The sequence below is a fragment of the Phocoena sinus genome, chromosome 15 (assembly GCF_008692025.1).
Source record: "Phocoena sinus isolate mPhoSin1 chromosome 15, mPhoSin1.pri, whole genome shotgun sequence".
Taxonomy (NCBI): Eukaryota; Metazoa; Chordata; class Mammalia; order Artiodactyla; family Phocoenidae; genus Phocoena; species Phocoena sinus.
In genome coordinates, this window is record NC_045777.1 from 65609992 (window position 1) to 65633263 (window position 23272).

Sequence of the window (23272 nt, forward strand, 5' to 3'; positions counted from 1 at the left end):
TCTGGAGAGAAGGGCTCACAGAACGGAGTGTAATCAGCTCTAGACTGGGGAGCAGGGACAGGAGGGCTTTCCAGGAGAAATGACCCTAAAGTTAATTAGGGTCACATCCCCAGCACGGGAGGGGCCTTCCAGGCAGCAAGACCAGCACATGAAAAAAGCAGCACAGGTGAAATGGAACAGGTGGAAAATTCAGAGAAGCCAGAACAGGGGTATATAGGGGATACGTATAAGATCTGAGGCTGAAGAGACCGCCAGGGCTCAGACGGTGGGGACTTTGTCTGCCAGCTAGTACGCTGACCTCATTCCATAGAAGGTAAAGAGCTGCTGAAGGGTTTCAAGAGAGAAGTGAATCGCTTTATATGCTGACTAGCCGCAGTGTAGAGAGTGGATTGGGAGGGGTGAGGCTGGAGACAGACCAGCGGGGAAGCTATTATAGAGGTATGAGAGGACGGTGACTTAGAAGAGATCAGCGTCAATGGAATTGAAGAAAAGTCACAGAAGGTCACAGAACCTTCTAAGATTCTCTCCTTAGAAGGGACAATCTACTGTGATGAGGAAGGAAAAGAAAAGGGTGATTTCCAGCCCTTTGTAAGAGAAAGGGGTGGAAGAAGAAGGAGGGGGTGAGGAGAGATTATGAAATGACTTAGGATGGGTGGAATTTATCCTTTAGGGTCCTCATTCCAATTTCCTTCAGGGGACCACTTTCCCCCTGCCCCTCATGCCCAGCTGGTCACAACACGTCTTCTAGTGTCCCTTATAGGGTTAAGAATGGACATGTGACTTCTCTTTTGGGAACCTCAGTTTCCAACTGGAAAATGAAGGGACTAAACTCTCTGGGCTGGGATACTTCCTTCTTCTCCCAGGCTGAGTTGAGTTCTCCTTTCTCCCCATCTTGCAGCAGTGTCTGTGTCAGTCTTACACTTGGCTTTGGCTTGGCTTTGGCTGCATGGAGTCTGTATGCCCTGCTTTCCCAAGTCGACTCTAAGGTCCTAGAGGGCAGGGCTGCCCAGTTCTTCTCTGCATCCTCCACCACTGCTACGAGGAGGTACCCCACGCCCCGCCAGGACAGAGACGTCAGTGTTCCTGATACGGGTCAGGTTCCTTCTCACTGTCTCCATCATCTTTCTACTCCAGAACTTCCAGATGCTGAGTCTAGAGCCTATTTTCACTGTGACCCAGGTTGGACTTCTTGTCTCAGTGCCCAGCTGTGCAGGACTGGGGATGGAGGAGAGGAAAACTAATGAGAGAGGAGACATGGTTGGAGTCCTGGCTCCTGGGGAGTTGGATCCAGGTCCTGTATGCATATGTATATGTATCTATGTGTGCTTGTGTGTGTGTATAGCATATGTTTCTTGTTTTATTTTTTTCTGTACTAAGGTGTATGTGTCTGCATCTACATGACCACGCATAAGTCAGTGTACACATTAGCATCTGTGTGTCCATTAATGTTCATGTCTGGTATGTGTGAGGGTCTCTGTGTAGGCAAATGTGTCCACATTTGTGTCCACATTTGTTCCCATGTGCCTGTATGCACATGAGTGGATGCACGTATATATAGTGGTGCATGTGTGGATATATGAGTACCTCTGTGTGTGTGTGTGTGTGTGTGTGTGTGTGTGTGCTTTGTATATAAACAGAAGCAGCATAGAATGTCCAGTCAAGAGCAAATGCCCCAAATTCAGGCTACCTGGGTTTAAACCCTGAATACAGAATTTGAAAGCTATAAGCTCTTGGGCGAGTAGTTCTTTAAGCCTTGGTTTACTCATCTCTAAACTGGGGGCAATAAAAGTACATATCTTCAGTACCTAATGTGAGGGTGGAATGATACAGTGTCCACAGTGCATCTAGAATGATGCACAGGACATGTTAAACTGTTAGCTGTTACTAAGTTATTCGTGGCAATAAACATGTAGGTGACTGAGCTTGAGGGCCCAGGTGAGGATCTCTGTGTGTGACATGTATCTTTGAGCACGTGAAGTTGACACGTATATCTGTTGCAAGTGTATATGTTGGCATGGGTGTGAGTTCTGGGCCTGAGGGTCAGTGGGAAAGTGTGTGTGGATGTGATCTGCCTGTGCATGTTTGTGTTCCACCAGATTGTCAACATCTTAGGGGGAGGGACTGTGTTTCCTTCATTATTTTACCCAGAGGCCCTTGGACCTGGGACATAACAACTGCTCAGAGGATTAGTGTTGACTGAATGAACGAAGGAGACTGAATATTCAGTGGCTCTTGCTTGTAGGGATGCCCATTCACAGAACACAAAAAGCTGTAACTACCTTGATGATAGGCAGACAGATGGAGAGGGAAAGAGAGACTAGGAGCTAGATGGATAGATAGATAGATAGATGATATACAAATAGATGTTAGACAGACAGATAGACAAAGGGCGTCAGTCTAGTTAAGTGGAATCCCGTGTGCTTTACACCGGAAGGGATATTAGAGGTTGTATGTTCCAGGGAATTCCAAAATTTTGCCCTTGGTAACCCTGTGGGTTATCATGGAGTTTCTTTGGGGGTTTGAGGAGGGAAGCACAGAACGGAAGAGGTAAGCCCCCTACCTGACATCAACAAGAGTCTATTTGCTTTTAATCTCTAGATATTGGATGTTCATGTAGACTCGTATTTAAAGAAATAGCTCCACTATAAATGTTGTGAATCTTGCTCTAGCCAAGCCCCTTTTTTCTACAGAAGGGAGAAGATGAGCCTCAGAGAGGCGAAAGATTAGGACCTCTGACCTCCTTTCAGGTCCATTCCTAGCATGACACCTCCCTTGGAATATAGTAGCTGTGAATCCTCTAACTTACTGGGAAACAGAAAGCAATTCCTCCTGGGAACCCCCCTTTCAAAGAAGCCACTATCATAGTGGTCTTTTGGGATATCTGTCCAAGGAACACCCCCATTTATCTGAGACCTGCCCCCTCAGGTCGGCCCCACTGGCTCTGTGCTAGATGAGCCCGCTCGCCTGCCCTCAATGATTGGACCAGGGAAAGCACTCATACCCACAAGGAAATCAGCTTCCCCGGGTGCAATTTGGATGTGGAATACCAAGATGCCAGTTGGTCTCTGTGGTCTCTGAATTAAGAAGTGATATGAAGCTGCAATGTCCGTATTTAATCAAGGATGATGAATGAACGGGTAAAGCTAGTTTCACAGAGAGAGGGGGGGAATGAAGGGAACACATAAAGATAAGCAGATGTAAAGGCTGCAAGGTTCTAGGAAGAGTGACAGGTGGAAAGACAGACAAACTTCAGTTTCTCGTGGTTCTCCTTGTGCAGTCAGGCTGTATCTTCTGTCCCTGGACTTGGTGCTCCTATATCCTTATAATTAATTCCCCTGTGGCCTGAGTCCACTGGAGTGGGTTTCTCTTTCTTGCAACCATACCATCTCTGAACAACGTGGCACTTTGGAAAGTCTCCTCCTGGCAGATGATAGGCTCTGCCTCTGGTCGCCTAGCCCTGATCCTGTCACTTTCCCTGAGGCTGGCTTGGAGAGGCCTCATGCATAGCATTCTCTATCTGTGGCATCTTCATGGAGTCTTTGTGAGGGTTCATTCAAGGTTTCCAGAAAGGGACTTCACCCATCCCCCAGGCTCTGCTGCTACATCCCCATGGCAGAACTGATGCATCATTTTATAGTGGGACTCCCTGCTTAACCCTTCAGAGCAAGGGCATCACTATTTACAGCTAGAGGTGTGCTCTGCGGTGACAGCATCTCTGCACCCAAACTGAGCATTTCCTCTAGCATCCAGGTCCCCGGGGTAGGGGTTTGTGTAGTTTTAGGCATGTCAAAGCATGTCTGCAGTGTGGTGGGGGACAGGGGAACAATGGACACCAGTTTTCCCCAGAACAAGGTCTCCAAAAGTGACCCCTTTACAACATGTTCCCATGCATATTGTTGAAACTGTGATGGAAGTACACCAGAGGAAGCAGGGTGAAAGCAAACATTGGTCTGTTCAATTCACATGGCAGTCAGAACAGGGGGTGTTTGGGAAGTCTGTGGGAGGTATCTTTTTACAAGCAATTCCCCCGCCCCTTCCCCCCATTGACACAGCCCCTCTTCCCTGAAGTTATGAACATGTGCTATACTTGTAGCCACAGAAGCACGTCACAAATTTGCTTTCAGGATCCTGCTAATGAATGAGGAAGTCCGGCCAGGCCAGATGGCAGGGCACCCACCCAAGAAAAAAAGGAATTCAAAGGCACTGCGAGTGTCAAACAAGCGAAACTCTTCTTTTTCTCCAAACCTAGTCAGGCCTGGAGACTGTCTATGTGATTTGGAGAGAGAATCAGCAGAGCTGAAGGGTGACTGGAAGCCATCGCCAGAGGGAAGAACACGAGCTTCAAGGCCAGATGTCCAGATGAGCTCTCAGAACAGCCCAGCCAGGAGGACAGGCAGGAGAAGCATGGGCCAGGCCACCAGGAACGCTGAAACGCAAGAGAGGACTGTCAGGTGGGCTTTGGAATTCAGAAGCCAAAATGAGGTGGCATCCCTATCTTCTGTCTTACAAGGATGACAAAGGCAGAGTATCCTTAATATTTATTTTGGGTTATAGCCCCTGGGAGGTGGCACAGGGCCATGTGGTAGAGGCAAAGCTGTCTCACCACCACCAAACAAACTTCATTTTCCTCTGAGCATGCTGGAAGGCACTTTTCCCCACCTCCTTTGCAGGTAGGTGGGACCACATGACTGAATCTGGCCAGTGGAATGTGGGTAGAAGCTGCTTCTAGGCCTGGTCCTTAAAACCTCCTACATAATTCTCCCTGCTCCCTCATCCATCATCTAGGGACCAGATGCAGAGGATCCAGGAGAGGACTTGCGGGGGACAGTAGAGTTGCCAGAAGTTACCAGAAGGTAAGAACCTGAGTTCCTAATGACTGCAAAGGCACTGAACTGCATCCTCCAGTGATTTAATGGGAAATAAACGGTTGTATAAAAGCACAGAAAGATGGGGATTGTTTGTTACAGCAGCTAGCATTACTTACTATGACTAATACTGAAGAGGCAGAAGGACAGGGAGGTTAAAAAGCACTACTTCTGTTGCTTGACTACTTAGCTTAGAATCCTAGCTCTGCAACTAGCTGTGCAGACCCAGGCAAGTTATTGAAGCTCTCCAAACCTGAATTTCCCTGTATGCAAAATAGAAACATTACTAGCAGCTACTACTGCGTGAGATTTTTGTAAGGCAAGTGAGTGAACTCATAGCAAGCATTTAGAACAGTGCCTGGCACATGGTAAACACCATGTAAGTATTGATTTTGAAAATCAGACTCTAAGATCTGGGAGGTTGGAATCATATCTCTTCTAAACATTACTGTATACTCAGGGTTAAAGAAGGGCTTGGATCCTGGATCATAGCTGCCTCATATTGGAGGACCTGGGAGAGGCATGCACCGCCGCTTCCACCCAATACCAGGTTATAACGGCTCTCTGTCCCCTAACTTTCAGAGTAACTTGCTGATGTCCTTAGGAGGGAGGGGGAGAAGAATATCCTAATTTTCAGAAACATATTAGTATATGACAGCCAGCTTATAATTATGAAACATAGGTTGATGTTTAATTAATTCTAAAACATCAAAAATGCTTGTGGGAGATAGCAAGCAATGAAACCATAGGTGCCCTCTTGTGGTACTCTGCTACCAGGTCGGAGTAACTCCCTCCGTTTTCAGAAGGCTCCAGAATCCACTACCCACCAAGAAATTAGTCAATTTGGCAAAGTCTACTGGGAAGCCAGGCTGCTCCCGGCACTGTGCTAACGTGAAGGACTGGAAGAAATGAATGAGATTGAGGTCCCTGCTCTCAAGCTGCTTTTGCTCTGCGCTCTAACCGCCCTCTCCAATGAGCACTGCTTTTCTGAGTGTTGTCTGAATGTTAGCACTGAGCATGGAGAGGACAACTTGAGATTATCTGGAAACTTTTAGACTGTTATCTAGCTGGAGATTTGAGGATGGGTAGAACTCTTTCATGTCTGGGTTCACCAGCATAGGCCATTTTGGGGGATAGCGAAATCTTAATAGCATTGCTTTCCCTTTGGGCCAAAATACATTTCTTAGATTTGTCTTCCTATTGAGCTCCAATTCATCCATCAAAAACCCTTTCAGATGTTAACACATGCAGAAATTCTCTCCTGACCTTATCCAATACAGTTAATTACTCTTCCGTGTGCCCCTTCTGCACTACCTACTTGCTTGTGATTTATTTGCTTAGATGCCTATCTCATTTTTGCAACTGGCGTTCATTTGGCCTACAGGGCTTATTCTGCTAATATTTGCACACCTGTCTCCTTTTTCTCATTTAGTTCAAATATCACCTCCTCTGAAACATTTTCTGACCATTTATCCATTCTGATATTCATTTTCCTTCCTATCTTGGTAATAGAACCATCACACATTGGTTGGGCACATGGCCACCCAGGATAAAGACTACATTTCCCAACTTCCTTTGCAGCTAAGTGTGGCCATGTGACTAAGCACTGGCCAATGAGATGTAAGTGGAGGTATAAGGTGTCAGCTTCCAGGATTGTTCCTTAAAAGTCATTGACTTCTTCCAAGTTCCCTCAATCCTGGCCTAGATATAAAGATCGGTGCTCTGGCTGCCATCTTGGACCATGAAGGTGATGGCCACACCCTAAAGATGGTAGAGGGGTGAGATGGAAGGAGGTTGGATTCTCTTTTTTTTTTTTTAGAACCCAATCCCAACTAATATGTGTGGCATGAGTAGTTCCCATCATAAGGTAGCAAAATAATTGCTAAAATGTTCACCAATTAGTGACTCAAGAGAAAGTCCCTGTTGAGGGGGGAATTCTCTGGCCAGTACAATGATTCAGGCCTTTAAGTACAGGGGAACTGGAATTGGTTAATTATTACTGCTTTATAGTAATGCCCTACTGCAGACGGATGAGTAACTGAGGAGTTTTAATTGTTAGGGCCAAGTGAGGGAGCCAGAGGGTCTCTTTGGTAGTTAGTTAGCTTGTAAGAAGCCCTTATCTACAGCCAATAGGAGAGTGGATACAGCTGAAGAGCAAATTTGGACTCAATATAGTTGCCAAGCTTAAATGATGGTTGAATGGTCTGTCTAGGCAGCTTTGCTACGATGTCAGAGCTCTGGTTGGAAAAACCTGGGGACTGAGGAACATGGGATGAGATCATCTGGATAGAGGCCCCTAAGGATTGTGATTCTGCTGGTATCCCGGAACGAATGCCCTCAGAGCCTACCTCTCTTTACTAGGAGCTAGCCTTCCCTTATCCATATGAAGTGAGTCTGGATTCTTGATGACCTCATGGTGCTGCCCTGTTAGCCCTGGATTGCTTGCCTTGTGGACTTCATTTATGTGTGAGAGAAATAAACTTCTGTGTTATTTAAGGCGGTTATTTAACCCTAACCCATGCTGGTAATTTTCTATCACATCACTCTCCTCTATTTCTAAACTACGTTGTTAACTTTTTGTTATCTATGTCTCAACTGGAACACAATCTCCATGAGGACAGGCATCTGGCCTGTATCGTTCACCATTATAACTTCACTGTCTAGAACAAAGCCTAGCACACAGTAGGTGCTCAACAAACATTTCCTGTCTACTGACTGGCTCTCCTGCTGCACTGTGAGAGCTCATCTCTAGAGCCAGTCTAGGGTCTGATTTATATCACGGTCCACAGTTCTTGGCACAGGGCCTGGCACGTAGAAGAGGCTATAACTAAATATTCACTGAATTAAAAAGCGGGAGAGTTGGGAGGGAGGGCTGTGGGAAAGGCAGGAGAAAATGATGTACCTGCAGTGCTGGTGGTTCCACTCATGACACCAAGAGACTGGGCACCTGGAGACAAGAGCAGAAGGTGAAGGTTGCCATAGTCATGCTCCACTGACTGTGGCACTGTAGCCATAGTTGCTCCAAGACCTCCTGGACCTGGCCGTCACAGTCACGGACAATCCACATTGTGGAAGCATCTATTGTCATGCATATGAAACTTAATCCTCCTGACAGATTTGTGAGGAAACTGTTCTCATCCCCATTTGACAGATGAGAAGACTGAGGCTCAGCAATGTCTGCCAGTAAGTGGAAGAGCTTGGATTTGAACCCCAGTCTGTCTGGTTGCAAAGTGGAAGTTCCTAGCACCTCCTCCCCGCTCCCCTAGCTACCCTGTGACAACACATGAGGCAATAAAAGGACAGGACAATTCCAGGCAGAGCCTTCTTCAGGAGACAGGCTGTTTACTCATCTGGAGAATGGAAGTGGTAATAGTGCTTACGTCCTTAGACTGTTGTGAACATTCCATGTGACAATGCATATAAATGTGTTTGGTATGGTGCCAGGCACAAAGTATTATTATTACCGTTACTATTATTACTGTTATTAATGTTACTGCATCCTAATTTCTCTAGGACAAAAAAAAATGTTTTCACTCTTTTGGATTTCTTGATTCTGCCATTCCAGTGTGAATAAAAACCATGACTAACTACCACAGGTACTGCTAACCCATGGGATGGAGGGATGAAAATTTGAGGAGCACTTGGAAAGCTTCTCCTATGTCATGCCCCAGAACACTGTAACTGGATTTTGAGAAACACGGTCATTCCTCAGAAAACAAAGTTGGTTTAGGACTTAGACTGAGTTATGGGGACCTGGCAGGAGGGAAAAGGCAAAGGACACACGCTTTGGAATCAGACCGAGCTGGGTTCAGCGCTAACTCCAGCTGCTCATGAGTGGGTGATCTTGGATGAGTCACTTAATCTCTCTGAGCTTCAGTTTCTCACCTGTAAAATGGATGCATCTGGGGAGGATTAAGTGAGTCAGTGCACGCTGAGAGCTTAGCCTGATCTCTAGCGCACAGCACATGTGGCAAAAGCAAGCGATTATCATTACCCAAAGCATCTCCTGGAAAGATGCATTCACCAGTGGGGGGCACTGAGGAAGCAGAAAACGCCCTGGGTTGTTAGGTTGGTGACCCCAGGCATCTGCAGTTAACTGTCAGCACTTGGCCAGCTGGTGTTATCACTAGGACGTGGCCACTTCTTACCTCTGCGAGTGATGGGTCCCAGATCTAAAACACGGGCCGGGTCAATAGCCACTCCTTCACTGCGGAGTTGATTTCTCGAGCAAGACTGTGGGGATGGAGAATTCTCATTATGTCAAAATGTAAAGGCACGTTCCTCTCCAGGCTACTCCTGCAATGGGCAGCTCCGGCCCAAGAATGGAGCCTCACCCACTCTATGATCCTAATTCTGATGTCTGGTTTTCTCAATCTAGAGAATTCTCACTGTCATGTCAAATGAACCTGGGTTTGAATCTCGTCTCCTCTCTTTTAGCTGTTTAATTTGGGACAAATGACTATACCTGTCTACTATTATTAAATAGTATCTTCCTGGTTGTGAAGGTTAAAAGGAAGTATGTCTGCAGCACACAGGCACATAGTCCGCACTCAAGAAATGCCAACTCTTAGCAGGCAGTGCTAAATCTGGGTTAAGAGCATGGGCACTGTAGTTACTCCTCAGCCAGGGCATACCCCAGCTCTGATACTTTCTAGCTGTGTGGCCCTTGGGCAAGGGACCTCTCTGAGCTCAGTTTCCTCATATGTACCATGGGGTTGCTAAAAGAATCTACTTAAAGGGTTGCTGTGAGAATTAAATTAGATAAGGCATATAAAAGTTTTAGTACAGCGCTTGACACAGAGTAAGCACTAAAAAAAGTCAACTATTATTAAAATCATTTAAAATGTCCTGGGCCAAGGAAACCTAGAGGACAGGCTCTTTCATCTGATATACTTCCTGGGGACACAAGGATTGCTTACCTGTGGGCTTTTGGAGGCTTAAAGTACATCCATTCATCCTTCTTTTGTCCCTCTCTTCCTCTTTTTCTCCTTCCCTCCCTTCCATCCATCCACCCATCCATCCATCTTTCCATCTCTTCATCCATCTAACTTCCTTTGCCTTTCTCCCTTCCTCTCTCCTTTCCTCCCTCCCTTCTTTCAATCCATCCATAATTCCAATAAATATATATGGAGGTACCAGGCCCCATATCAGGCACTGAATAGTTGTTCAGTCCAAAGAGATACTCACCGGCTGGCACTGCTCTTTAAGGGAATTGCAGAGAGAAATCTCACAATGCAGGAAAACTAGGTCATAATTTCCAGCAAACATGAACATCTGAACTGAGAACCGGCTTTCCGATGACACCCCATTCTCTTCCATGTAGACAGTGGAATCACGTTTATTTGGGCAGCTGGGAGGGTGACAGGCACAGGGATTTAACTTCAGAGCAACTCAGGGGGCCTGAGGCCCTTGGCTGCATCTTTAATTTGTACCCAGTATAAAAATAGCATCGGAGAGAATTAAAGAGCCTCCCCACCTCCCGCCAAGTGTTTTCTCCAACCTATAACATAGACTTTTATTCCTCCAGGTTTCCTCCACAATGTTACCCATAAGCCCACACGGTTTAAGTTTGGTGGTGGGGGGCACAGTCCCTGGAACGAGACAGACTGATTTCAAATTCCAACCCAACCCACTTTCTAGTTAAGCGATCGTGAGCCGATTACTTTACTGAACCTCACTTTTCTTATCTGTAAAGTAGGGACAGGAATATGCACTTCCTAGGGTTGATGTGAGCATTTGATGAGATAATCCTTATATTCTGCCTAGTACGTTGCTTGGCATACAGCTAAACTCTATGGGAAATGGTAACTAGTATTATTACCACGGTTTGAATCATGATCTATAGATATGCATTTCCCTTTGTTTTTGCTAGTTAACAATATTCAATAATATTTTGTCCCATAACAGTTACACTATTTTCATGTTGTTCAGTTAGTGTTAACATCTGTATAAAAGTCCCCTGTTTCTGAATTATGAACCTATTGCCAACGTTATAAAAGATACTGAAATGAAAAATAATTGGCATTTCTTTACCCTGCCCACCTATTTTGTATTAATCCTTTAAGGCTACAATCTCAGGAGTGATATTTCTGGGTCACAGGGTATGGTCATCACATGTAATACCAAATTATTTTCCAAGAGAGGCAAGCCAAGTTACTCAACTGCCGGGCAGGGATGAGGTGATCATTCTTCTCCAGCCCAAACCTCATTTAGGCCAAAAGATAACCCCAGATTGTCCGATACCTGTTTCTGATGATGAAATATCTCACAGGGTCATTCATGTCTCCAGTGGGCGTGGCATAGCAGTTCCTCAACACCAGGTTAAATCGGGACGTGTCCCCTCCCTCCAAGATGGCGCCCACATAGAGCATGGATTCAACAGACAGCACGACTGCAGCCCCTTCATAAGGAGATGTGTAGTTCTGGTCTTGGAAGAGGGCCATCCTGACAGTGAACTCTCCCTCCCCGTCCACACTGATGTTCAAGGAACTGAGAACAGAGAAACCACAAGAATGGAAACTTCAGGTTTTGACCAGTGAGAACAAAATCAATCAAGTCCCACACTTGTGTCGGGTTATGAAGGCAGAGGCCTATCTTTGATTCCTAAATGAACTATTCAATCACTTATTTAAATCAAGCATTTACTACCTTCTAGGCACTAAACTTGACAAACACATGAGTCTGGCTCCAGGATTCCTACAAATTCTCCCTGCATCAGAGAGCAGACATACCTCCTTCACTCAAAGAACACCTCCGTCTTCTAACCTGTAGAATAGGGCTTGGAACCAGTTCTGTGGGCTCACAGTTTTTAGCAGCAGACCTCTTCCCTGCACCCCATAATCTTCAATGAAACACCAATTTTAACAAGATAAATAAAATGGCTTTAATGTTTATTTTTTATGAACCTTGGGCCCCAACACATTACAGACTGAAATCTAGAAATTGAACCAGAAGATTTCTAATCCTAACCCTGCCATTCTGTGAGCCCAGGAGGCAATAAGGGAATGGGAAGGGCACCTTGGGTTTCTGATACCCCCAGAAGGACCCCCAGCAAGTCTAGGAATGCTGAGGAATTCCTTCAACAGGGCCCATTCCAGGCACAGCCATACAGCAGTGAACAAAAGACAAAAGCCCCTACCCAAATTGAATTCCATCCAAATTGCTATTTGGTTCTATTTCTGGTGATTTACAGGTGCTGTTTATCCAATCAAAGCTGATCTGGCTTAAATCCCACATTTGCAGGGAAGCCTTCCTGCCCCCAACTGTGCTCCCCAACCAAGATTAGGTCAGGGACCCTTGCTCCCTGATCCCACAGCACTCCAAGCCTACCCCACACTGCATGCATCTCACTTGTAAATAATTTTTGATATAGTTAGTTGTTAATGCCTTTCTTCCTCAAGATAAATGAAATTGTTGTGCATTTTTGTTCCTTAGCGTATTTTTTTCTTGCGGTACGCAGGCCTCTCACTGCTGTGGCCTCTCCCGTCGCGGAACACAGGCTCCGGACGCACAGGTTCAGCGGCCATGGCTCACGGGCCCAGCCGCTCCGCGGCATGTGGGATCTTCCCGGACCGGGGCACGAACCCGTGTCCCCTGCATCGGCAGGCGGACTCTCAACCACTGCGCCACCAGGGAAGCCCATCCTTAGCGTATTTAATTAACACTGTTTCATGTTGTTGTATTGTTTCATAGTAATAATCTTTAATATCCACAAAATATTCTATGCCTGCCTTGTTCATGCCAAACATCCTCATACATAATCAGCAAATATTTGTGGAGTGAACGAGCGAATGAACGGAAGCTCCTGAAGGAGGTGGGCGGATCCTGTGGACGTCCTAAGATGTCATGATGTCAGTCAGGGTTACGGGTCAAAGGGTAAGTAAGGGTCAGTGCCATACCTTACGATGGGCTTCAGGGCAGTTTGGAGGCTGACTTTCATGTCCAGCGGGTAGGCACACTGGAAGTTGATGCTGAGGATGGTGTCTCTGATGATGAAATCGTTGACCAAGGAGAGGGTGTTTTTGTAGATGGCATGGGTTTGGTTTCTCTTTGGCATAAAAACAAGACCACATGTATGTTCACGTGGATGAGGGTACAAGTGTATCTGGGATTCAGGTCTGTGCGACTCCAGAGTTGATGCTGTCAGTCAAGCTGACACCCTGCCCTCTGACCTCAAGGAGGCAATGGGCCTCCTCCCGCAGTGGCACTGACACTTTACGGGAAGGGGACTGAGGACCCCAGATCAAAAACTAGAACAATAAGTTGCTGACCCTTGGGAACAGTCAGGAACCACCACGCCTGGTCCTCTGGGAACCTTTCCCACCTCGTCCCTAAGTGAAATAATCATAATCGTAACTTACATTTACTGAGCTTAAGCATCAAACCTATTGTCAGCTCTCTCCTGGACGAACATGTGTGAGCTCACGTACCTCTAGAGGCCCATGGAGGCTAAGCGACTTGTCCAAGGGCTCACAGTTACTGAGACAGGCCCCGCCAGCCCAGCTCCCACACTGCGGCAGCAGTGGGATAAACACCACTCACCTCCAGGATGTTTCCGCAGGCCCCGGCCCGGGCGGGGCTGGTCACCGATATCCAGTTGTCCTCCTCTGTTTGCATCATACTGCTGCAGTTCCAGTTCTGGTCCTGAAGGTAGGCATGGACCTCGTGCCCGAAACCCAGGCCTTCCAGCAGACACTTGTCCAGGGACACTTTGATCTCCTTGGCCTGACAGTCCAGCTGGGGCTGCAAACTGTGCACATCTGGAAAGTTGGGAGAGGGAGGTAGGTAGAGTGGACAGAAGCCTGGAAGTAGCGGGCAGAGCTCACACTTTCTGCCCTTTGGCAAAGCCACCTTGCCCACCGGGAGGCTGGGGAGACTGGAGGGGGCCTGGGACCCACGTGGGATTCACACCCAGGCTTGTGGTAGGCGAAGTTGGCAAAGATGCCCCTGGTCCAAGATTTCCAAGCGTTTTTTGTGCAGGCTTGGTGAAGGTTCTCGTGTCTGGTTCCTGTTGAGCCCCAGAGCAGGTCGCCCCAAAATATGCTTAATGGTACATTGATTATTTTGAATTAAAGTTACTTAAGGTACAGCTGATGTAAGAGGGACACTCTGACCCTCCTCTCTGTCTCCCCGAAGGCAGGAAATAAGCCTCCCCTGTGAAAGGTGCCCTCCCTGCATCTGGAGGTAGAAGGACACCCTTGTCGCCAGAGATGAGGAACTCGGGCTGCTTCTTGCCCCTCTGCTTAGAACACTCTCTCCTCTGCAGCGACTGGGAGTGTGCTCACAGGAAAGCAGGCCTGTGCCCAAAGCAAGAGTCGGAGGCCCTTGTTAGAGTCTCGGAGGGAAGGAGATCATCTCAGTGGGAAGCTCATCCAATCCCCACCCAGGGCTTAGGGCCCATCTGTGGCATGTCTACCCATGGGTCACCTGACTGTGTTTGCTTACCTACTGGGATGAGAAAAACATCACCTCCAGAGCCTGCCCATTTGGACTGCTCTGATTGAAGTCTCATAAAATCCCTGCATTGTGGGTATTTTTTATTATTATCTCATCCCCATTTTACAGATGAGGACATTAAGGCTCAGAGGGTGTAGGTGGCTTGTCCCAGGCCCCAGGCCCCACCTGTGGCCAATCCAGGACTGGCACAGGAGTCCGCCCCTGTTCCTCATGTATAGACGCTGCAGATATTTGAACACAACTTCCACACCTGCAGAGTTCTCATCCTTTGTCCCTCATGGGTCAAGCCCACTCATTCCTGAGGCCACGGTCCAGTGGCTGACCTGGAAACATGCTCCATCCCTGCCCCCAATCCTTGCAAACTCACCGGCTTCGGGCACTCTCATCCCCTGACCTCAGTTCCATCCCTACTGACTCTGGTCCACACCTTGTCCAGACCCTCTGAAGTTCCCTCCCTCCTGCCCTGCCCACTAGGCCAGTCCAATCCCAGGGCTCACCGGAGACATTGAGGTCCTGTCTGCAGAAGCAGTCCCAGGTGCCGCTGACGAAGCGACACTCCTCCTTGGAGCGGCAGGTCCTCTCACAGTTGTCCTGCGTGGTGGCGGGGTCTGGGGTAGGGTGCAGAGGAAGAGGATAAGATGCAGAGCAGGGTGGACCTGAGGCCACCAAGGCCAACCTTGTCATTCTACAGAGCACGGAAGACTTGTGCCACGCTTGGTGGAAGGGTCAAGCCTCAAACTCGAATTTCCTGACTCCTAATCCAGTGAGGTGAGAACCTCGGAGGTGCCATCCTAGTGCTTTTACTACAAGGCAGACGCTGTTCCCAGTACTTTCCGTGCATTAGCTCGTTCATTTCACGTGGTGACCACATGGGGGTGGGGGTAGCACAGCAGTTAAGCATTTGGATCGTGCAGCTGGGGCGCTAGGTTCAAATCTGGCTCTGCCACAATTCCAGCTCTGTGATGTTGGGAGAACTGCTGAACCTCTCTGTGCCCCAGACCCCTCATCTGAACTAACTATATAGTGCATGTCTCATGAAGTTGAGGAGAGGACTAAAGGAATGAATGGTTTAAAGTGTTTAGAACAGGAGCAGAGACACTGTAATGCATGCTGTGTTGCTGTTGTTTTTGCCATTGTCCGTTTTTTTCAGATCAGAAAACCCAAGCTCAGAGAGTTGAATTAAACTGCCCAAGTGAAATCTAAATCTCAATGAGTCTGAGTTCTTACTATTATGCCACACACGTGGACAGACGTACCGGGAGATTTCACCTTCAAATCCGAATTTCTGGCTTTACTTGAAACGTTGGAAGGTCTGGCAGCCCTTGGGCAACATTCCCACTGGGCAATAACTGACAGGCACTGAGTCGAGGCTGTTCTGCTGAGTCCCCTCCTGACCCGCTCCACTCGCTCTACTGACCCTGGGCACTTCACCGGGTAGCCCTGCTCCCCTCACCTGTGCAATATCTCAGATCACACTGCGGGACGCCCTCCAACCGGTACACGTGATACTGGCCCGGGCAGGCCTTCACCAGCACCTCCATCTTCCAGAGGCAGCAGTTGCCACTCCAGTGGGCACAGGCGGTACGGTTGACGATGCCCTCCCCGACGGTGGGGTGGGTGCCATTCAGCCACACGGGAGCAGCCGTCTGGCAGTGGTGCACGGGGACGCAGACCTCCGGCATCCTCACTCCTCCATCTCCCACAAATCGGTACCAGCCGTGCTTGTCACTGTCACATTTCTCGACTTCTCCCGTGTTCTCTGTGCTTCGGGAGGGTTCATCCAGTACGGTGTAATTCTGGCAGGGGTCAAAACAGAGCTGCGCCTCTGGGGTGCCAGGGGCTCCACACTCCAAGCCCTGCTCATAGGAACTGGCACTGGTGGGGTTTCTGTAACCTGGAGAGTAACAGTATGCTTAGGTTTACAGAGAAACCCCAGAGCCTACAGCGTTTTTATCCCCGACACACTTTGTTTTGGAAATGCTAGGGGCCCCAATGAGGACAAGCAGAACATGATCCACTCATTGACCACCAGCCCTCATCACCTTGGGGTCAGAATGATCCTGAGGCCTTTGTGTGGTACATTACAGGCATTAAGAACATCGGGGTCATTAAAATGAATAAAGTAGAAATGAAACTTGTCAGAGTCCATTGCATTCCCAGAAGTAACCATAAATTTGTTGTACAGTCTTTAGACCCTTTCTATGCATATGTTTAAAATACAGTTCTATTTAAATAAAAATGGGTTTAATGTTGTAGAGCTTATTTTTTTCCACTTGCATCTCTTTCTTTCTTTCTTTCTTTCAACATATTTATTGGAGTATAATTGCTTTACAATGGTGTGTTAGTTTCTGCTGTATAACAAAGTGAATCAGCTATATGTATACATATATCCCCATATTCCCTCCCTCTTGCGTCTCCCTCCCACCCTCCCTATCCCACCCCTCTAGATGGTCACAAAGCACTGAGCTGATCTCCCTGTGCTATGCGGCTGCTTCCCACTAGCTATCTATTTTACATTTGGTAGTGTATATATGTCCATTTCCACTTGCATTTTTTACTTAATATATCATAGACATTTGTCCATTATCAGTAGATGAAGATCTAACACAAGGTTTCTTAACCTCAGCACTGTTGATGTTTGGGCTGGATAATTCTGTGCTGGGGGCTGTCCTGGGCACTGTAGGATGTTTAGCAGCATCCCTGAGCTTTTCTTGCTAGATGCCAGGAGTACTCCTCCCCGAAGCTGTCTCCAGACATTGCCAATTGTCCCCTGAGAAGCAAAATTACCCCCCACTGGTCTAACAGGACTATTTCTGATTGCTGATCTCATGGCTTTTAACAGATTCAGGGACTGTGATGCGTGAAGAGGCAGACAAGTAAAGCAGAGATGGGGTGGGGGGCGGAGGAAGCCAACAGGCTGCTCAGTCTGGGTTTAAACCCAGCTCTGTGCCTGCTGACTGGGTGACCTTGGCAGATGGTTTAACTCCCCTGAGACTCTTCTGCAAAACAACACCTGTGAGCTAATGGTGCCCGTACTTCATCCATTCCCATGCCTCAGGTTATGACGTTTGCCACACGTGTGTCCACCTGTCCTATTATTTATTTCATGTGTTTCTTTCAATGACTCTCTTTATAAATTCGTTTCATCCTAAGGCGTAATAGCTGTGATACCATAGGTATGATGTACTAGTTATTTTGTTTAATACCCATGAAGAAAAGTATATATAGCTATCAAAAAAATTTTTTTTTTGGCTGTGCCCCTCGACATGCAGCATCTTAGTTCCCTGACCAGGGATCCAACCCGTGCCCCCTGCAGTGGAAGCGCAGAATTTTAATTACTGGATCACGAGGGAAGTCCCCCAAAAATTCTTTAAGAATTTCTGCACCCTCACAGTCATTTCAGGATAGGCATGCCCCATTTGGGAAAATAAAGCTTTAAAGGATTGTTGGCTGGTTAAATGAGATAGTAGGTGCAAAATGTCACGCACAGCACCTGGGGCCTAGTAGTTTAAGCTAGTTCTCTCCTCTAGTTCTGATATGTTGAATAGTGTGAGTGCCTTAATGATGAATTAAGTATATCCTACCAGGGTCACATCACATCCCTTTTTTTTTTTCCCCTGATGCACAAGCTACTTAATGGGTGACTGTGTGCCCAGCACCGATGCTCTGATTGCTAAGGCTCTGTCCATCCCCACAAAGCTGGGATCACATTAGAGGGAATTTTTAGAAAAGACATTTTCAAGCCTTGCTTATACACATGCTTGTTTTAAGGAAAGAAGTCACTGCACTTGTTATTCTTGGATTATTTCCTGCACCCACTGTATTTTTCCAAGGGAGGCCATGAGCTGAGTCCCTCTAGCCCCCTCCACAGGTGACACGGGCAGAAATTTTCACCCTTGTGTTGAGCATGAGAACCCTTCCTACAAGCATCTAAGATGCCCAATCCATGGGTCTTTGGAAGGACCACAGAGAGATCACTAAGCCTAGTCCTTTCATTTTACAGATGAGCAAACTGACTCGGAAGAAGGAGAGGCGCTTGCCAAAACAAGGCACAGAGTGCCTGGGTGATTCATGTCCTCGTGAACCCCGGGCTCTCTGATCGCCCCCATATCCAGGCACAGGAAGTTATGTTAACTGGCTTCCACTGTCCTCGAAGGGGAGTTTCTGATTTGGCTCTCTGAGAGACTGTGACTGATTCCAGCTTCTCTCATCTTGTTTCCCTCGACTTTCTTCGGCTTCTGAACCTTTGCTTTAGTCATGCCCCTGTCTCCTCACTGACCCCGAAGCACCTTCTCTGCACTTCCCTGCTCACTCTCCAGGTATTGCAGGGCATCTGAGATGCCAGGTGAGCAGAGCACTCACCTTGCTGTTCTGTAGATGCCGGGGTCAGAATGCAGGAGGCCAGGGCCAGCCACAGGACAGGAGCCATCCTTTCCATGAGCTGAGACATGCGGTCACTCAGTGGCCCGCAGATTATCAATGCAGCTGGGGGCGTTGCGGGAGGGAGAGACCCAGATACGATCAAGGAGACAGAGGTTGTTCCCTTGGGTGCATGCAAGGGTAAGAAGGGAACTCACATCAGTTAGCACGTGTACTAAGCCCCTCGCATACCTTAGCTCATTTAAGGCACCGAACCACCCTCCAGGGAAAGTATTATTATTCCTCCCATTTTACAGATGAAGAAGCTGAGACTCAGAGTAAGTTAATCCCAGAAATACTTATTGAGCCCCTTCTATGTGTAAGCACTGTGCTGGAAGTGAAATAGCTTGCTTAGGCCCATATTCTTCGAAATGGACCGATGGCTTCCTTCATGAAGGGCTGTATTGCTTTAAAGCAGGTGTGACTTGAAGAATGGAGGTAGTATAACAGGAACAGGAGACTTGCCAAGTGGGTGAGATTGACAGCAAGAGAACAAAAGGCAAGCTTAGAGCCAGCCAGGACTGCAGAATGTCCTAGAAGGTCTCAGGGTAGTTCCTACTCAGGTCAAGGTAGTGGCTCTTGGAGACTGGATGGAGGGGGGCGGGTGACAGTGCTATGAATACCTACCGACAAAAGTAACGGCTTCCCTTTCTCAGTTCTGTGCATCAGGCACTGTGCTAAGAGAGCCTGAAGTGTCCTCTACGTGTGTAGATGTCTGTGAGGGTGAGACCATGTCAGACTGAGCCCAGTCTCGCTCCTTGCACAGTGCCTGACGCACAAGAGTTGCTCGATAGGGGTTTGAGGGATGAATGAATAATAAACGGGGAGGGAGTGGATAGAAACAAAGAGCTGTGAAGAGCCTGTCAACACTCAAATAAATAACACTTCCTCTTCTGGGAAACTCTCCTCAAATGGAAAAATCTTTGGATAACTTCATACAGCCTCTGGAAGACTTCAGTAGAAGACAGAGGTCTGTTTCTGGAAGGGATAGCGTGAATCTGTTATGAGAGAGCGCCCGGGACTGGTAATTCTTAGAGATAAAATCCCAAGTAGAGGGACTTCCCAGGTGGCACAGTGGATGAGACTCCACGCCCCCAATGCAGAGGGCCTGGGTTCGATCCCTGGTCAGGGAACTAGATCCCACATGCATGCTGCAACTAAGAGTTCGCATGCCACAACAAAGGAGCCCATGAGACGCAACTAAGGAGCCCACCTGCTGCAACTAAGACCCAGTGCAACCAAATAAATAAATATTAAAAAAAAAAAAAAATCCCAAGTAGAGGCCTGTCTTCTCGGTGGGGTGTCCAGGGACAAGGGTGAGGGGCATCTTTAGCCCTGGAGCAGCCAGCAGGTGCCTGGAGTCATGGCTGAACTGGACATAGAGTGATATCTGGAGCCCTCAACAAGGGCCAGGGTGCAAACTCCTTGCTGGGTTCTGAAAGCCTCCAGAAACAAACAGCCCTAGCAATTCCAGTGAGTCAAGGGTTGGGGGAGGCCCCCAGGATCAGGAGAAAGACTGCTGGGGCTTGAAGCAGGACTTACCTGGAAGTGAGAACACAGAGCATTCCTCCTCCTTCTCTGGCCATGGGAACGCAAGCCTGCAGTGGACCTTCCTTTTATTGCAGTTTCCCACCCATGTGGCTCTCCACGATTGGTGCAGAGGTGTGACTGGAGTTAGCCTACCAGGCATACACTGGGCTGGTTGGGTGCAGGTAAGACAAACAATTTACCACAAAGGATGGTGAAGGAAGGCCTCTTTGTTCTCCCCCCACCCCCCAGCAGTCCCTCCTTCATGCAAATGCTTCTCTATAAACAGGAGCAGCACGTACTGAAGGCTGAACACACTGGGCACCACGGAGTGCTTTGCCCCCATTACTTCTCACATTTAATCCTCACAATAAACCAACGAAGCTGGTACCATATTTATCACCAGAAACCAAACGCTAATCAAAAGGAAGGATTTGGATATTAAAGGATTAATATCCAAAGGGAAGTGGAGAGAAATCAAACACACACTTATTTGCGCAACAGATTTTCAATTGTACCTTGTGTTCCTAGCTAATCACCTTAAAACACTTCTGCTTTTGTCTGGATGCCACTCAGCTTGAAGTCAGCTAGAGCAAGGGAGTACGTAAGGAAGGGGGGGATGGGTATTTCTGATTTTTGGCCCATAGAATCTACCCAACTTCAGATGCTCAATGCTGAGGAGTCTGGGAAGGGCCAATCTGGAGATGTGTGAATCGCGGGCTAGCAAAGGATAGCCCATGCCCTTGCACAAAATAAGCATCAGAAGAACCTTTTGGTATGTGGGTTACCCTAGAGATTGGAAGGTATAAAACTGAGAGGAAGCTGAAGACCTTGGACTTTTAAATTCCAGGCTTGGACCTGGCTTTTGTGGCAAGGTAGGGATTACAGAATTAACAAGAGTCACAGCTTTAGCAGAATAAATAGCCGTTGCCTTTTCTGTGTTACTCTGGGACTCTTTAAGGAGGCAAGCCTACAGGGTCGGGGAGCATGGGGGTCTTGGCGTTGGTAACACCTTTCAGGAAAACCTCAACATGGACAAGGAAGAGATGGTACAAGCCACCTTCTCTACTCCTAGTGCATTTGGAGAAGAATCCCCTAAATGTGAAACTTATAACAACTACAAATGCTGGATTCAGAAATTCATCTGAGCCCACAAAATAGCCCACTGATCCATTCATTTTGGCCAGGTACCCACCCTAGTCTCCCCTATGGCCACTCTCAACCTTCTCCATCCTTTTAAACAGTCCTTGCAGCCATCACTACTCACCTACTCTCCCCACTTCCTCCATTCTCAGCAGGTGTCTTGCATTCTACCTCAAGAAAATTTAAGTCATCACACTTGACCTCACTCAACTTTGTGTTTCCTTCCCCTAGAAACATATAAATATCTACCTCATTTTCTAGTCCCTCCCCAACTTCTGATAAGGTGATCTTTCTTCTTTTCAAAGTCAGTTCCTCCATCCCTCTCTGACTTCTCCATTTCAATCTGAGGCATATGGCTAAGGTTGCCCTGCTAAGATCACCTCTTAAGCAAGTCCACTGGGCATTTTTTCTGGCCTCTTGTCCATGGATTTTTCGCTGCTTTCTTCAGGCGCTCTGTATTTCCTTGACTCCCCTGTGCCAATTATTTCCTTGATTCTCCTCTACCTCTCTGGATACTCGTGCTCTATCATTATCGTTATCATTGTCATCATAATTATTCTCTTCCTCCAGCTGTCCTTGAAAATGCTGGTAGGTCCCATTTTTCTTGTCACTCCACGGACTTTCCCTGGGAGGTGTCAAGTTATCTCATGGTTTCAAGTACCATCCACAGGCTGGTGAGTTCCAAATCTGTATCTCCCTCCCTGACCACTCCCTTGAACTTCAGATCCACCTACCCAGATGCTTGCTGGACTTCTCCACTTGGACTGAGTTGCTCGAGGCACCGTGAACCTTAGCAGGTCCAAATCCTAACTCATCAATTCCCAGAGATCTCACCCTACTCGTTGTATAACCTATCTTAACCAATGGTACCACTGCTCACCTGGTAACCCGAGCTGGAAATCTGGCTCCTTCCTTTCTCCCGCAGCCTCACGTTTCCAATAATCATCAATCTTTCAGATATTCCTGAACCTGTCCTTCCTCCTCATCCCCACGTCATCAGCCTTAATTCAGGCCACCATCATCTCTTAGGAGGGTGATTTTAACAGCTGCCTAATGGGTCTCCCTGCTTTCGTTCTTGTCCCCTTTGATTCTGTTATCTCCCTGCAGCCAGAGGCCACAGTGTCACCTCTCAGCAATATGCCCTACCCCACACACACTAGGCTTCCTGGGATCTGACCCCTGTTCACAGCTCCCATCTCATGTACAGATTTTCCCCACACACTCTATGCTCCAGCCTATTTGTGGTTCTCTGAACTCTTCCCCCTCCACACCTTTCCATGCGCTATTCCCTCTGCCTGGATTACTCTGTGCCCAGCCTCCTACTGCTTAGCATTCAGGTTTGCCTCTTCCAGGAAGTCCTCCCTAAATTCCCCAGACTGGCTTGTACTACTCTTCTGTGCTACTATGCCTCTCTGGACTGATTACGTTCACACTCAATTACCCACTAACGTATCTGTCTCCCTCTGAAGGCCCTAAGATCTTTGTGGACTTGGATCCTGTCTTTGCAGTTCTAATCAGCACCTAGTAAGTACTTGTTGGGTAAACAAATGGACAGAAATCACGGTATGTATGCTCAAGACCCTTTCCTGTGTGTAATGCCTCAAACTTATGGTGCCCAAGTCTTACTGAGAGCTTGGTGGAAAGACACAAGTTCCCGCCTCAGGGCCTCTGCACTTGCTGGCCCACTGCCTGTAATGTTCTTCCTCAGATGTCTCCCTGGTTCATTTTCTTACTTCTCTCAGTTTCGGCTTATCAGAGAGACCTTCCCCAAGCATCCTATGTAAAATAACACCCTCATTGCCTTATTACCCTCGTTTCCCACCCCCTCCCTTCTGCGTGCTTGTTACCACCTGACATATCAC

General features: G+C 47.5%; 1 protein-coding gene across 2 annotated transcripts; it reads right to left on the reverse strand.

The window, feature by feature from the left end:
• Window positions 1–3933: 3933 nt before the first annotated feature.
• Window positions 3934–20383, reverse strand: GP2 (glycoprotein 2). 2 transcript variants are annotated; one of them, XM_032605507.1, is made up of 11 exons: window positions 20283–20383; window positions 18684–18864; window positions 15775–16215; window positions 14819–14929; window positions 13407–13624; window positions 12764–12912; window positions 11109–11354; window positions 10053–10215; window positions 9014–9098; window positions 7768–7812; window positions 3934–4426 (listed from the first exon to the last, which is right to left on the reverse strand). In XM_032605507.1, exons 2-11 carry the CDS (start codon window positions 18769–18771, stop codon window positions 4368–4370), a joined length of 1605 nt encoding a protein of 534 aa, XP_032461398.1. In that variant the 5' UTR covers window positions 18772–18864; window positions 20283–20383; the 3' UTR covers window positions 3934–4367. The 2 variants fall into 2 exon arrangements, with proteins under 2 accessions (XP_032461398.1, XP_032461399.1); XM_032605508.1 differs by having other exon boundaries at window positions 4049–4426; window positions 18684–18806.
• Between the last annotated feature and the right edge of the window lie 2889 nt (window positions 20384–23272).

Excerpts from the sequence above, each read along its gene's own strand:
- GP2 (XM_032605507.1), bottom strand. The coding sequence starts at position 18,771 with ATGTCTCAGCTCATGGAAAGGATGGCTCCTGTCCTGTGGCTGGCCCTG. Across the intron at positions 10,216-11,108 it reads TATTTCATCATCAGAAACAG|CTGCCCAAATAAACGTGATT; the intron begins GTATCGGACAAT and ends TCACCCTCCCAG. Across the intron at positions 4,427-7,767 it reads TGGAACCACCAGCACTGCAG|CGTTCCTGGTGGCCTGGCCC; the intron begins GTACATCATTTT and ends CTTGCGTTTCAG.